The following is a 14,352-nucleotide window of genomic DNA, read 5'->3' as shown; positions in this document are numbered from 1 at the left end:
TAGGTGACTTGGGTCATGTGACGTGCGTTTCTTCACCGCTGGTGGAGGAAGGTGACTGTCGCTGTCTCCCCAAGGAAGTGTTACAAGAGGACTTCACACATCTCACAAAAGCTGACATCTTCGCGTTCGGTAACTATCTTAATACTTCTTAATATTTAAATGGGAAAGTTTATATGGATGTTTGTTTGAAGGTATCCCCGGAACAGCTCAATGGATCTTGATTAAATTTGACATAGATGTAGAACATATAGGCTATTTATTAAGTTTTTTTTATTTCCATGCGGACGTAGTCGTGGGTGACAGCTAGTTTCTTTATATTTATAACTTTAATTGTACCTTAGCAAATAAAAATAAATAAATAAAAATAAATGTATTTCAGAATACTAGAGATCTAAGATAATTTAATTAATATTATTCTTTTGAGCTTTGATATAAATTACTTTACAAATTTAAAAAAAAAAATTAACAAATTTTGGTGTACTTATTGTATATTATGTTTACGTTAAAAAAAATATTGTACTCCTTATCATTTTGTACTACAATTTTTTTTTATTTAATATGTTAATGTAATTGAAATTTACTGAAAGATTTTAATTGTTTATGAACTATTTCGATAATCTTTTGAAATGTTACAAAATATTTTTTTAAGAAGGGATTGGGTGTTCATTTTCTATCTACTTTTGCCTGCTTTTGATTCATGACTTTTGATATTCTGAGGAAATATCCAGTAGTGCCAACTTCTTTCGTGGTAGTTATCTTCTAAAAATAATTTCGGCTAATAATTTACTTCTTTTTATTAGGAATATTAACAATATTAATATTTGCAGTAAGTTAATAAGTTTTTTTATTTAAATAATAGTTACAATAGAAAACCAACGTAAGGGCGGTAATTATATTTTGGGTTTTATTGAAGAAGTTTCATTGTTTTGTATATTTTGGAAAAGAAATATATTTTATTTTTGAGAACACACTTGAAAAAATAACGTATATATACATATTACGTTCTTTATAATTTTCATATTATCCATTTTTGTATCTATTTGATTCAGTGTGTTGCCAGACTCCATGTTACATTTATCAATTTAATTTGAAGCTAGGAATTAGGATAAACAAATGTATAGCAAATACAAACACTTCCATGTGTATATGTAGTTATAGAGAGTTAGAACGCACCTGTGAATGACAATAAAATGTGTCTCAACAAATTTCGTTTCATTACCCTTATTGCCATAAACCATTACCATAAGAGACCATAACCCTATGGTCATGGTTTATGGTATTAAATTAACTTTTTAAATTCAGTCGTCGTAATGCGTCCATGTAAAAAAGAAGTTTTTACTTTATCAAATGTTGTCATATTTAAGGAATTAATGTCTTTAACAAACTCATTTGTATCATAGGCATTTTATAAAAGGGTATTAATCATAAATTTCATAAAATATAATTTTGCGAAGTGAATTGTAAATAAACGTCTGTAGAGTTCTTTTTCGCTTATGATTCTAGTTTAACTTGTGCTGTTGTTGAACTGGCTTCCAAGCAATGCGTTCGACCTTTAAATCTATATATATAAAAGAAAGTTGTGTTAGTTACACCATTTATAACTCAAGAACGGCTGAATCGATTTGACTGAAAATTGGTGGGCAGGTAGCTTAGGACCAGGAAAAGGACATAGGATAATTTTTACCCCGTTTTCTTTTCTTTTTTTTTTTATTCCGCGCGGACGGAGTCGCGGGTAAAAGCTAGTAATTTAATAATTACAGGTATGACTTATACATTAGTTCGTCTCTCAAATGACTTATCGAATAGGTTATTTTTTATTTAATAACCCAAGTTTTTATAGGTAGCCTATGAACGAAGTTCTTTAACACTAAATTCTATTTATAGGAAAAATATAATCGTTTATTTTCGTAAAAAAAAAAACATTAATGGTTCATTTCATGTTTAAGAAAGATACGCTAGTAGCATAGCATTTGTCAATAATAAATGCAGTAAAAATGTTAATATTAATTTCAATTATTTTTGCCTTTAGCGAGCATGTACCTATTATTAAAAACATAGTTAATTGTTTTAATAAGAAAAACATGGATCCAACTTCGAATGTATAATTTTTCTCGCCTCCATTTGCCGTGCAGTTGTTTTCTTGCGAGCAATAATTCATATCAAAATTGGACATATTTTTCGTGTGGTCGTGTCCATGTTAGCCTTTTTTATTGAATTTATAAAATAATATACTTCTTACAACCAACTTTCGAATACATATTTATTAGTTTCACATTTACTGCACGCGATTATGAAATGTATTACATTAGTCATAATGCTTATTTTAGTGTACCATGTTTGATAATAACAAACTGTTTTAAGCTTGCAACGGATCATTGAGGGCGATTGTAAAAACGGGGGGAGACTTACTCTAAAATGTTGTTTTGACATTTATTTTACAACGTTGGCGATGTTACTGTTTTTGTTGCTTCAAGGATTAATCTTTGTTAAGTATTACCAAAGACTGTAAAGGTTTGAAAAATCGTAAACATCTTTATAAATAGTCATAGTATTAGAACAATAAACAAAACAATGTGTTTGTGGATTTTTTTATTATCAGTATTTTGTAAGAATACTTATTTAAGTGTACGTAAATGAATATTTTTTGTCGATTTACGTGTTTGTATAATTAATTATTTGATGCCCGGTTTTGTGTAACGCTTTCGTTTATATTTAACATGTTCGATGTATTTTTTTTTGTACAAATTAGCCAAAAAATATGACTGTATAGCGCTTTACATTTCATAAAATATTAAAATTTAGATAACATTTTAAAGCTTAAAACACTGTATTACAAGGTGAAGAAAAGCCATAAAAGTGGGCGGCGGTTTGTGTAACGAAAACATTGTCACCGTTGTATCGGCGGCTTGACGCCTCAAAGAGAACATCGCATCGTAAAAACCAAATCGGACGGAAACGCGCTTCGAAGTGCAACGGACGCGACCACACGAAAGTTTATCGACCATTCAACTTGAAAATACGAAATCATTCAATGAATTTCGCGTAATTCAAGACACATAATTGGTAGGAATATAAAAAGTTGTCACAAGTAGTCACAAGACCGGGTCGTTAATGGCATGAAAAACATGAAATGTATTTATATAAAAATATACAAGCTGGTAAGTCACCGTTCAGCCCTCGGATATCTCTTAACTATCTGAACTTTTGCGTCAAAGCTTTTCATTGTTTAAACTTAAATAGTATACATTAAGTTAAAACAACTTTTAGTTAAGTATGTAAGTGATTGTTTTGTTTTTGTATTAAAAAAACGGAAATGTGAACGGTGTTATAAACATTTACAGTTTGTGTACAGCAAGTATAAGGTGAGATAAGAGTTTTTTGCATTCAAGTATAAATTCAACTTCTTATCTGATTTCATGAATACCGCTATGTCCGATGTCCGCGATGTCCGAGCATAATCTTAGTTCTTACTAATATTATAAATGTTTAGATGGATGTATGGATGGATAGAAGGATACATGGATGGATGTCTGTTTGAAGGTATCTCCAGAACGGTTCAACGGATCTTGATGAAATTTGACACAGATGTCGAACATAGTCTGAAAGAACTCATCAGCTACTTATTAAGTTACTTTTAATATCGCGCGGACGCAATCGCGGGCGCCAGCAAGTACTATTATAATTTTCATACTTATGACACAGTTATAAGCTTGACCTTTCTAAGCGGTACTTTCATGTCATTTTATCTATATTGCTGTTTCAAACATTACCTTTAACCTTTTTATAGGCCATTAAGTACTTCGGTCGCCTAGGGCAGGCGTACATTCTCAAGTCGTGCTTTAGCCGAATAAATTACGAACTTTACCAGTTCAATAAATAATCTTTCACATTTACTGTTTGTGAAAGTTAAATGACGTTCGAAGTTAAATTCAATCCGGTATCAGTTATTTCAAATTAATTTTCCAGCAGGTATTAAAATGTGGAGTCTGCTGAAACATTACATTAATTGTAAAGTTCATTCCTGCTCTGGTTGTTGACGTTAACAATCTTTAGCATTTATATACATATCATACAATATACATAAATAATGTACAATTTATTTGGACTAATATTTTCTAATCGTAATTGAAAGAACATTAAATGAGGTCGACAAGTGACTTATGTTTGTGATGATGCTTAAAGACATCTACAGCATCTCTTACCAACGATGACTTTGTTGATGATGCATGGAAAAAAATAACTTTATTTCATTTGCTTACGTTTATTATAAACAAGTAATCAAATCAACAAAGTAGTTATAATTTCCCGCAATTCTCATCGTTCTCAAGGTAATGGATGATGCGGAAAAACCTATTTTACGAGTATTATCTGTCCTATAGCCTATTTAATAACATTCAAAAGGTATCATTGGTAGCCAGTGTGGACTGGGTGGGGGTATGCAGATAACGCTTCGAGCTCAGCCATGCGTTTAATACAATTGCACGCCGCTGTTTAATCACAACCCTATAAAGTTATTCACAGGACTTTGCATGCATTCTTGGACACCTCTCACTAAACTGTCCAAATATCAAAGTGAAACTTTGTTGGAGATTATGCAAGATATGTGAATATACTGCTAGAAATTTTGTTTTAATAGAACATAAAATTCTAGAAAATTTGTTATAAATGCTCAAGCACGTAAACATAAGAGCAAATTATAAAAAATAAACAAAGCGAATCAATTATAATATATGTAACAACAAACAGGCAAAACTATTAAGACTCAGACTTGAAAATTTGTATAGAGTTTTTGTGAGATTTTTTTTTCATAATTCATCCCTTAAAAGTCTCAATTGGATGATAAAAAATGTTATATGGTAAAACATAATGAGTAATCATTTTGAAATAAAAAATACACCCATGAATAACTGTGTTTAAAAAAACAGAGGTTGTTTGGATTTAACAACACCCGTTTAATCCGATTAAGGAGTAGCGAAAAAATATTTTCTACCTAATTATACCGACTTTGCTCTAATCCCCTACAGTGTTAAACGTGGAGTAAAATTGTAAGGGAATTTATTGAAATAATTAAATTTTAATTAAGCAAATGTAAAGAACAAAACAATTACATATAAAAATAAGCATTAAATTAAAGCATCGTTTTAATAGAAGTATCGTGCCGGAGGCCTAATTTAAGTCTCCCATTTTCTCGTTAAGAAAGGCTAGAAAGGGGAAGTGGGTTGACGGAGGAGGGCGGAAGGAAGACGCATAGGAAGGGGAAATGTCTTCTTTCTGAGCGCCTCTCCTCCGTCAATTAAAGAAAGGTAACGCATCTGCAATTGCTGATGTCTATAGGCAGCTATCGCTTCGCTATTTCAGCGAATTCAGGGGCCGCTCACTCATTTGTCAACTTCTAAAATAAGAGGGACCATATTTTACTACATTTCAGTATTAATAAATTACTTTATGAACGTGATATTCCAGTTATGAGATAAAATTAATAAAAAAGCTAGTTTTCCCCTGACTTCGTTTGCAAGAAACTAAAAAAAATCTTGTAATAAGTATACCCCAAATTCATTGTGTAATAATGTAGCTATCTAATGGCATATGAATTATACATATGAAATCATTCCATAGCTTTTGAGTTTATTAGTTACATACAAAAATACAAATCATTTCTCTTTATAACATTAGAACAGATTTCAACTGAGTGTGTGAAATAATGCAATGATAGATAGTACTCACAAATAGATTATTTCAACATCTTTCAAAACAATTTATTATAAAACTAGTAACAAATACACTTTTTGCTAGAATAAACTGTCATTAAGGTAATAACGGTCGTTGCTTATTTTAAATGAAAATAACGCTAGAAATGTTTGAAATAACAACACATTACCGTATCTTCACAAAGATAATTGTCCCCGTAACAAAGCAAATAAGGAAACAAAGAAGCGGAGAGCTGTGTCGGCAGGACAATGAGTGAAGCAATGCGCGTTAACCTTTAACCGGAAGGTTATTGATGTCGCATGTCACTTACAGCTGGTATCTTATAAAAATCACTTAACTATTATTTTTAGTTATTTAGCCAAACGTTAATACAAAAAGTTAAATCGTCTGTCTATCAAACGTCTTCTTGCGTTAAGCATGAAACAAGATAGGTACTGGTTTAATTGCCTTCTACACACGAACTAGAAACTTTACCAAATAGTTGTTCAGCAAATTTTCTACTTAAGTGCACAAGCAAACGTAAAATCTTAAATAGCTTACTGCCTTACTCAAGGCTCTTTAATTCTTATAATAATATAATAATAATAATATAAGCCTTTATTCAGACAATAAACAAACAAACATAATTTAACGTTATAATTAATAAAAAAACAATCATTGTCCGTGTGTCAATTTGACAAAGGCCTCCTCCATTTTGGACCACATTCTTCTGTCTCTCGCTGTTCTGGGCCATGCACTCCCCGCTACTGCTTTTATCTCGTCTACCCAAAGTGTACATGGTCTACCTCTTTTTCTGTTCTTGTGTTTAGTATACCAGTGCATTATTAATTTCGACCATTTTTCCTTTCCTCTAATAGTATGGCCCGCCCATTTCCATTTCAGCTTTTTGGCTACGAATGTGACGTCTTTTGCTCTGGTATGCTTCTTGACATTTGAAATTCTTATTCTGTCCGACAATCTCACGCCCATCATACTTCTATCCATGGCATTCTGGCACACTGATTTATTTTTTTTTGAGCCTTTGTGATTGCCCAAGTCTGACAACCGTATGTCATTATAGGTAGAATACAGGTATCAAAAAGCTTTCGCTTGATAAACATGCTGATATCTCGATTTGTCATAATATCTTTGAAGCTCCAGAATTGTTTCCAGGCGTTACCCACACGTCTATCTATTTCTTTCTTTAATTCTTACTTAGCGTAAATTCCTTGATATAGATTCCTAATACAAAATATATACTGAAGATGGACCATTAAACGTCTTTGTGTACGGCTGTTAGTGTGCAACAGTTTAGTTATGTTTAATTTTCAGTTAAAACTACATATTAACAAATTCTAGCCTAATTAATTAATTTTATTTTGTATCTTGTTGAATTTAATTTAAATGACAACCACAATCACTACACCAAATGGAATATTTCAGTTCTCAATCTGATAAAACTTTTGTAACATTTCCCTTACGTCCTGTAGTAATATGTCGTACCAAAGCCATTTAAAGGATGAATTGTCACGCCTATTAGGTCGACACCATTATTTTTTACGAAGGGAGAGCGACAGATGGCGCTGTCATTATCACTAAGAACATACTGTATAGACATTGTGACATATAGCTGAAGATATTAAAACAGGGGTGTAAACGTATTCTTATTAGGTAAGTAATCCACTATGGTAATTGAAGTCAATTCAATGTTTCTCTAATATTAGCTATCCGTTACCAACTATTACTATGAAGATCATACGTTGGTTTTTACCTTTTCTTTTGTACAAAGTCTTTATGTAAGTTTTTAATTTAACAACTTAGAGATTGAACTGAGATTGGCCATCGGCGAGACAATCCGTCCACTTCAGATTAGAACAAACTTTTGCCTTTTTCAATTACCATTTTGAGATGGAGAATTATCGTATATTTTAAAAGACTTAAGGGTTCATTTAACCTGATAGAAAACTTTATTTTAATTGAACTGATAATTAACTTTAATTGAATGAATTACCTCTTAAACTAATAGGAAAATATTTACTCTATTTTACAATTACAGTCTCCACTGTTCTTCTTTTAAAAATTTATATAATACTAGCTGTCGCCCGCGACTCCGTCCGCGTGCAGTTAAAAAAAAAATGGGGAGGGGGTTATGAAAAATAGATGTTGGCCGATTCTCAGACCTACTGAATATGCTCACAAAATGTCATGAGAATCGATCAAGCCGTTTCGGAGGAGTACGGTGACGAAAACTGTGACACGAGAATTTTATATATTATAGGTAGATGCTATTATCATTGATGTACATATCCAATGAGCGTCGATGGCATGTTTCTTAAGCACCTTACCGGAGCGGACTGGTTACTGTCCTGGGTTCTTTCCCAGCTATCCCATGTGTTATAAACTAGTCTAGTAACTCTTAATATGCAAAGAAAGAAATGTGCAAAAAAAATTAACATAACTTACGCCCGTAACGCAGAGGGGTAAGTATGTAGAGTAGATACTACGAACGGACTCACCTTTCTTGCTTGTTGGATCGTAAATCTTTTTTACGATAATTTTAAACGATTTTTTTTGTCTCTGTAATGTTCTGCGTTCGCAAGATTGCCTTTTTATACTTAGTTTATGTAAATACTTTTTTGGTTAGATGAAAAATGTTTTGTATAAACTTGCTTTTACTGTTTTTAATTAATATTGAAGTGAGTACTTTTTTTAAGATTTTGTATTAATTTTCAAATAATGAATATGATTATAACATCTAAAAAAAATTGATTTAAAACTGCTATAAGTGTACTAAGTGCTCAGTAATAATCAGAATTGTTTAATTTTTTTTAATGAAATAAAAAATTATTCCTAAATTTCTTACTCTGCGTTCCCTTCTTCATTAATTAAAGGTAGGCAACGCATCTGTATTTGCAGTTGTCTATGGACAACGGTCACTTTGCTATTTCGACGAATTCAGGTGATCGTTTTCCATCTTTTGATTTAAAAAAACAATGTTGCGTCAGTGAACTCTTTTGTTTTTAAACATTTAAGGATGTTACAAAAAATTCGAACGAAAAACATAGATTTTTCAAAACAAATGAATGAAGTACGATTTGATTCATTCCCTTTAATGGATGTTTTCGAGAAGCTCACCTCACTATGAACCTAAAGTTGATAGATGTCAAATATGGCCTAATAAATTAGCCCACCTCTAGCTTTAGTAACTAAGAGATATAGAAGATGTAAGTGAATTTAACTATACATACCACAGTCTACTAGTTGTCTAATAAAAGACAAGAGTACCTCTTCGCTTCTGTTACAAGTAGTCGAAATTCTCAGTAAAAATTCGATGTGCATTGCGGAGTGACGCCTGCACTCGTGTACACTTGTCTGTACTTCACGAGCGATGTAATTCAGCCTAAAAGCAAGTTAATAAGCCGTGGGAATTAAGAGCCTTTACAATAGAATGCTTAAATTCTTGACCTATAACACTTAGTTAGTGAAAACTTGAATTTTTTTTGGACTTTGTTGAGGCTTTATTTTAATGAAAATAGAAAAGTTAACAAACTTATTAATATCCAAGAGTCTAACCCGGATACTTATTCAATATTATAAAGAGGAAAGATTTGTGTGCATTTGCATTGAATATACTCCAAAACTACTGAACTAATTCAAAAAATTCTTTGACTGTTGGAAAACTGCACTATACCCGGCTGAAATACGCTATAATCTTTGCGATGTAAAGTACGTAAACAAATAATTCAGTAGTTTATTATACGTTTAAACAATTATATTAAATTGCATGGAGACGCGAACTGCACTTTGTCGTTATCTTAATTGACGGAGTGACATTTAAAGATAAAGACGTCCTTCTGTCTTCTCTATAAATAGAATAAATTGTTTTTGTTGTTGCGGCTGGTGAATGAAGCTTTGTTGTAGGTTTTCACTGACGAAACATTAGTTTCAAAACATATTCTTAATATTTTAAAGACACTGATAACAGGACTTTAATAGCAATGTTTCGGCAGAGGAATTTTGCAATAACTATTTTGTTTGATTGTTCTTTTTGCGTTAAAGATTACATAATAATGCTGTCAAATGCAAAAGAAATCATAAATACCTATGCAAAAATATGATGAGCAGGAGCAGCAGATCGTAGAGGGCGTAGTTATACTTCCTCTCGATGCCGATGATGCGCGGCGCCGTGAAGGGCATGTTCAGGCGTAACAACGCGAAAGTTGTTAAGTTTTTGTTCTAAAGACACAAGATGGCGCTGTACGATATAAATTCACGCAAGCGTTTGATTTAATTGTTTATACGTGCTTGCGGCTAATCCTAATTAAACGACTATTACACCCGACCTTTCTTGTATCATTTCTGTTTTTTTGTAATTTGGACTCAGTAAAATTTAATATCGAGTCCCTTACACTTGTAGTATTTCGAATAATTAATAAACTTGTAAAACTTTTGCATTCAACTTTGGACTAGTGTTTTCTACTTACCTTGTATCTTATTACTTGATTTGATCGTTTTATTTTATTGTTTGTTTTTTTTTATTTGTTGCGTGTTTAGTATCAGTGTCTTGTGTTAAAGTATCCTTCTTATTTATCATTTTAAATATGGATCGTTTGCTCAAATATCAGGAGGATATTAAAAACAGAATAATTAAAAACAAAATAAATTTTGGCAAACAGTCAAAGGATAAGATTATCTTTATCCATATTTACTAAACAGTTTACCTGAGGTTAAATTGTTTAAACTTTCGTGAGACATCATAATTAATTAATTAAGAAACGGCTTAACTCACGTTTGATCGTCCGGTGACGGCACCGACTAGTTTCGAACCCATCGGGGGTCCATCTTAACAGAGATAAGGGTTGGTCTCTGTCTCCGGCGTGGGAACCCGTGTTGCTGAGATCGAAGCAGAAGAACAACGAAGATGGTGTTGAATACGTGTCGGACATCGTCAGTACGTTTTGCGCCCCGTTTAATGTTAACAACAACAGTGACTCATCAATTTTGAACTCGTCGACATCGCCGTCGCCGACGCACGCAACGGCCACTGCGCTCCCCGCGCCCGCCGCCCCCTCGAGCCGCGCGCTACGCGCTATGGCCCGCAGTGCGAGACGCGACGCGACCGCGAAGTCTTCGGATTAAACACTCGCCCTGAAGATGGACCCCCGATGGGTTCGAAACTAGTCGGTGCCGTCACCGGACGATCAAACGTGAGTTAAGCCGTTTCTTAATTAATTAGTTTACCTGAGGACATAAGACGTGAGCCTAAACTTGGTAAATTTAAACAATTATTAAAAAAACACTTGTTAAATTCATTGTAACCATTTAAGTAATGTAAAGCGAGTGACCTGCAGTCAAACTGCGTAAGCAGTTTTGCGGGGCATGTAATATTTGAAAGTATAACTGTGTAAGTGTAAATTTTCCAAAATAAATAAATAATAATAATAACATTGTCAAATGTCGAAACGCGTTTGGATAATTTGGAGGAGTGTTGGACATCGTTTAAGGAGGGTCATCAGAGGATGATTTTTGAATCGGAAGGCACAGAGTTTGAATCCTCTGATTATTATAAATCAGATCGCTTCGATGAAGTTGAGGAGATTTATATTGAATTTAAATCGAAATTAAAAGGAGCCTTGGTGAAATTGCGGGCGACTGCGCCGATAACACAATCTTCAAATAGCGAATCCAAAGGTTCGGTAGGCGTACACAGGGATGTGTACGCCTACCGAAGATAGACATCCCAACGTTTTCTGGCAAGTATGTGGAGTGGACTAGTTTTAGAGACCTGTTTGTGTCTCTCGTTCACAATAACCCAAGTTTAGACGATGTACAACGACTCCATTATCTTAAGAGCCATTTGCAAGGAGAAGCTGAGCAATTGTTACGACATATACCCATCACGGCCGATAATTATACTACCTGTTGGGCCCAATTGGAGAGTAGATATAACAATAAAAAGTTTTTGGCCAATTGTATTTTAAAAAGATTCATGAACCAAAGGAATATCACCGTGGAGTCTTCAAGTGCCGTTAAAGAATTACTTGACACAACGAACGAATGTTTACATACACTTGAAAACTTAGGGGTTGACGTTGGTTCACGGGACATACTTGTTATTTATATTGTCAGCCAAAAACTTGATCCAGAGTCACGGAAATTGTGGGAAAATTTAATTAACGATTGTTCAAATAAATTACCAGAACTGAGTCAATTTAAAACTTTCTTAGAAAATAGGTTTAGGGCATTAGAATGCCTAGGTTCAAATAATGTAAATAAGCAAGGTAACACTAAGCCAAAAAATGCTACGGCATTACATGTAACCACCACTCATAATATCAGTTGTGTTTTTTGTACTGATAAAGGACACAAGTTATGTAATTATAAAAAGTTTGCCCAGGAAGATGTAGAAAATCGACGTAGGTTTGTCCAAACCAGTAGGCTGTGTTTTAATTGTTTGAGCGCAGGCCACTCCATGTATACCTGCCGGCAATCTACAAGGTGTCATCTTTGTCGAAGAAGACATCATACGCTTCTTCACCCTAAAAGTACCCCGAAAACTGATGATAGTAATCCAGGTCAGTCCATTAGTAGCGATGTTGTTGCGTCAGAAGCAGCTTCATCTTCAGCGGGTGAGTCCACACGAGCTATGACGTGTTTCGCCAAGGCTAGTACACACGTACTCTTGGCCACGGCCTTGATTGATGTAGAGGCGAGAACTGGATCTTTGATTTGTTTAAGATCCCTGTTAGACCAGGGGTCTCAGGCTTCGTTCATTACGGAGTCCGCGGTCCAGTTATTGGGATTAAAAAGACATCCCATCAAAACTGTAATCTCAGGTCTGGGCGGTGACCCCCAAGCGTCATTGGCCTGTAAGTTCATGGTAACCATGAAAATTCAGTCCCGTCACGACCCCAGTTTTGTCATCTCTGTCAAGGCGTATGTTATGAACAAAGTGACGTCTCTCTTGCCTGATAGGAAGATTGTCGTCCCGATGTTGCCTTCATTATCTTGTGAGGTTTTAGCTGACCCTTCGTTTGGCACACCCAACAAAATCGATGTTCTGTTAGGTGCCGAAGTCTACAGCCAAATTCTGTTGCAAGGGTTGATTAGGGGTCCGCCGGGCTACCCTCTTGCACAGAATACTAGATTTGGTTGGATCCTTTCTGGTGAAGTTGAAGAAAGAGGCAGCCAATCGGAAACATGTCACAACGTTATTGTTAGCTTGCACTCAGCTCATTCAAATGAGAGTGAGCTCTTACGGAAGTTCTGGGAGTTGGAGTCCGACCATTATGATGTTGAGAAAACATATCTGACGGAAGAAGAGCAGTTGTGTGAAAGATTGTTCACGGAAACGACGCGTAGAGACGAATCTGGTCGTTACGTGGTTAGGTTGCCCTTTCGCACACCGGATCCAAAATGCAAATATGGTGACTCGAAACAAATTGCCCAGAAAAGGTTTCTTATTTTAGAAAAGCGGTTTTTACGAGACCCTGAGATGAAGAAAGAATATGTCAAGGTCATCAATGAATACTTGGACCTTGGCCACATGGAGAAGGTCGATGATAAAGACACGACTGATGCGGTGTATTTACCACATCACGCAGTAGTGCGAAATGACAAGCTTACCACCAAGGTGAGAGTTGTTTTCGATGCGTCGTGTCCGGGAACAAATGGAGCGTCGTTGAATCAGGATCTTTTGGTCGGTCCAGCTCTCCAACCAGAGTTGCGTCAGATCCTGATGAATTGGCGTCAGTTTCCAATATGCCTCGTTGCAGACATCGTTAAGATGTACAGACAAGTCAAGGTGTCTGAGACGGATGTTGATTTTCGACGAATCATATGGCGCGAAAATCCAGAAGACAAGTTGCAGCATTTAATCTTGCAGTTGGTACTCATCCATTCCATATTAAAAGGTGGCAGAGTCACCGATATATGGATCGCTTGCGACGCTTCACTCAACTCGGCGCAGAGCCTTGTTTGTCACGTAACTTTGTTCCGCTCGGAACAAACTCAATATACTTATCACTCATGGTGACTGATACAATGAAGTTATGTTCGTGAGAAGCAATGCCCGCGTTTCTCACTACATATTTCATTATTCAGACGACACAAATACGTTCCTCATTCGATGCAATTTAATTAACGTACTATAAAACATGGTCCTTTTACGAACTAACCAAAGAGTACAGTAATATATGGGAAAAGAGTGCACTCTCACTGCTACTTTATGCCAACCGGCGCAGCAGCGCCTCTATGAATTGTTTCCGGAACTAATGACAGTATCTATACCTATATATATATTGGTATGTATTTTAGATGCTGTTAATATTAATTCTAACATTAGTTGGCACATCTCACTATAGAACCGTCTAAATATGAGAGTTTCATACAAGACGGGCACTATTGAATTGGTTTAATTACCATTGATGTGCCACTGTACCAACTAATAATTTAGTATTTTATAAGGTGAATGAACAGAAATTTCATAGAATATGATAAAAAATAAAATAAGCACATTTTGTTAGTCATTTTTTATTTTTATAATGTTTATATTTATCAAAATACATTCGTGCTAAAACTTTAGTTTCATCGTCTCCATTGTATGTCAGTTTTCCGGATAAAATACGATTAATGGATCTACACCAACTATATAGTAAAAGACTT

General features: G+C 34.6%; 1 protein-coding gene across 1 annotated transcript; it reads left to right on the top strand.

Annotated features, from left to right (window-relative positions):
• Positions 1-12,334: 12,334 nt before the first annotated feature.
• On the top strand, positions 12,335-13,723 carry LOC123723103. The gene has a single exon (XM_045685654.1). The coding sequence runs from the start codon at positions 12,335-12,337 to the stop codon at positions 13,721-13,723; it is 1,389 nt and encodes a 462-aa protein (XP_045541610.1).
• Positions 13,724-14,352: the final 629 nt, after the last annotated feature.

The sequence above is a fragment of the Papilio machaon genome, chromosome W (genome assembly GCF_912999745.1).
Source record: "Papilio machaon chromosome W, ilPapMach1.1, whole genome shotgun sequence".
NCBI lineage: Eukaryota > Metazoa > Arthropoda > Insecta > Lepidoptera > Papilionidae > Papilio > Papilio machaon.
Note: the sequence above shows the minus strand (reverse complement) of the source record. Positions and strands in the feature narration are given on the sequence as shown.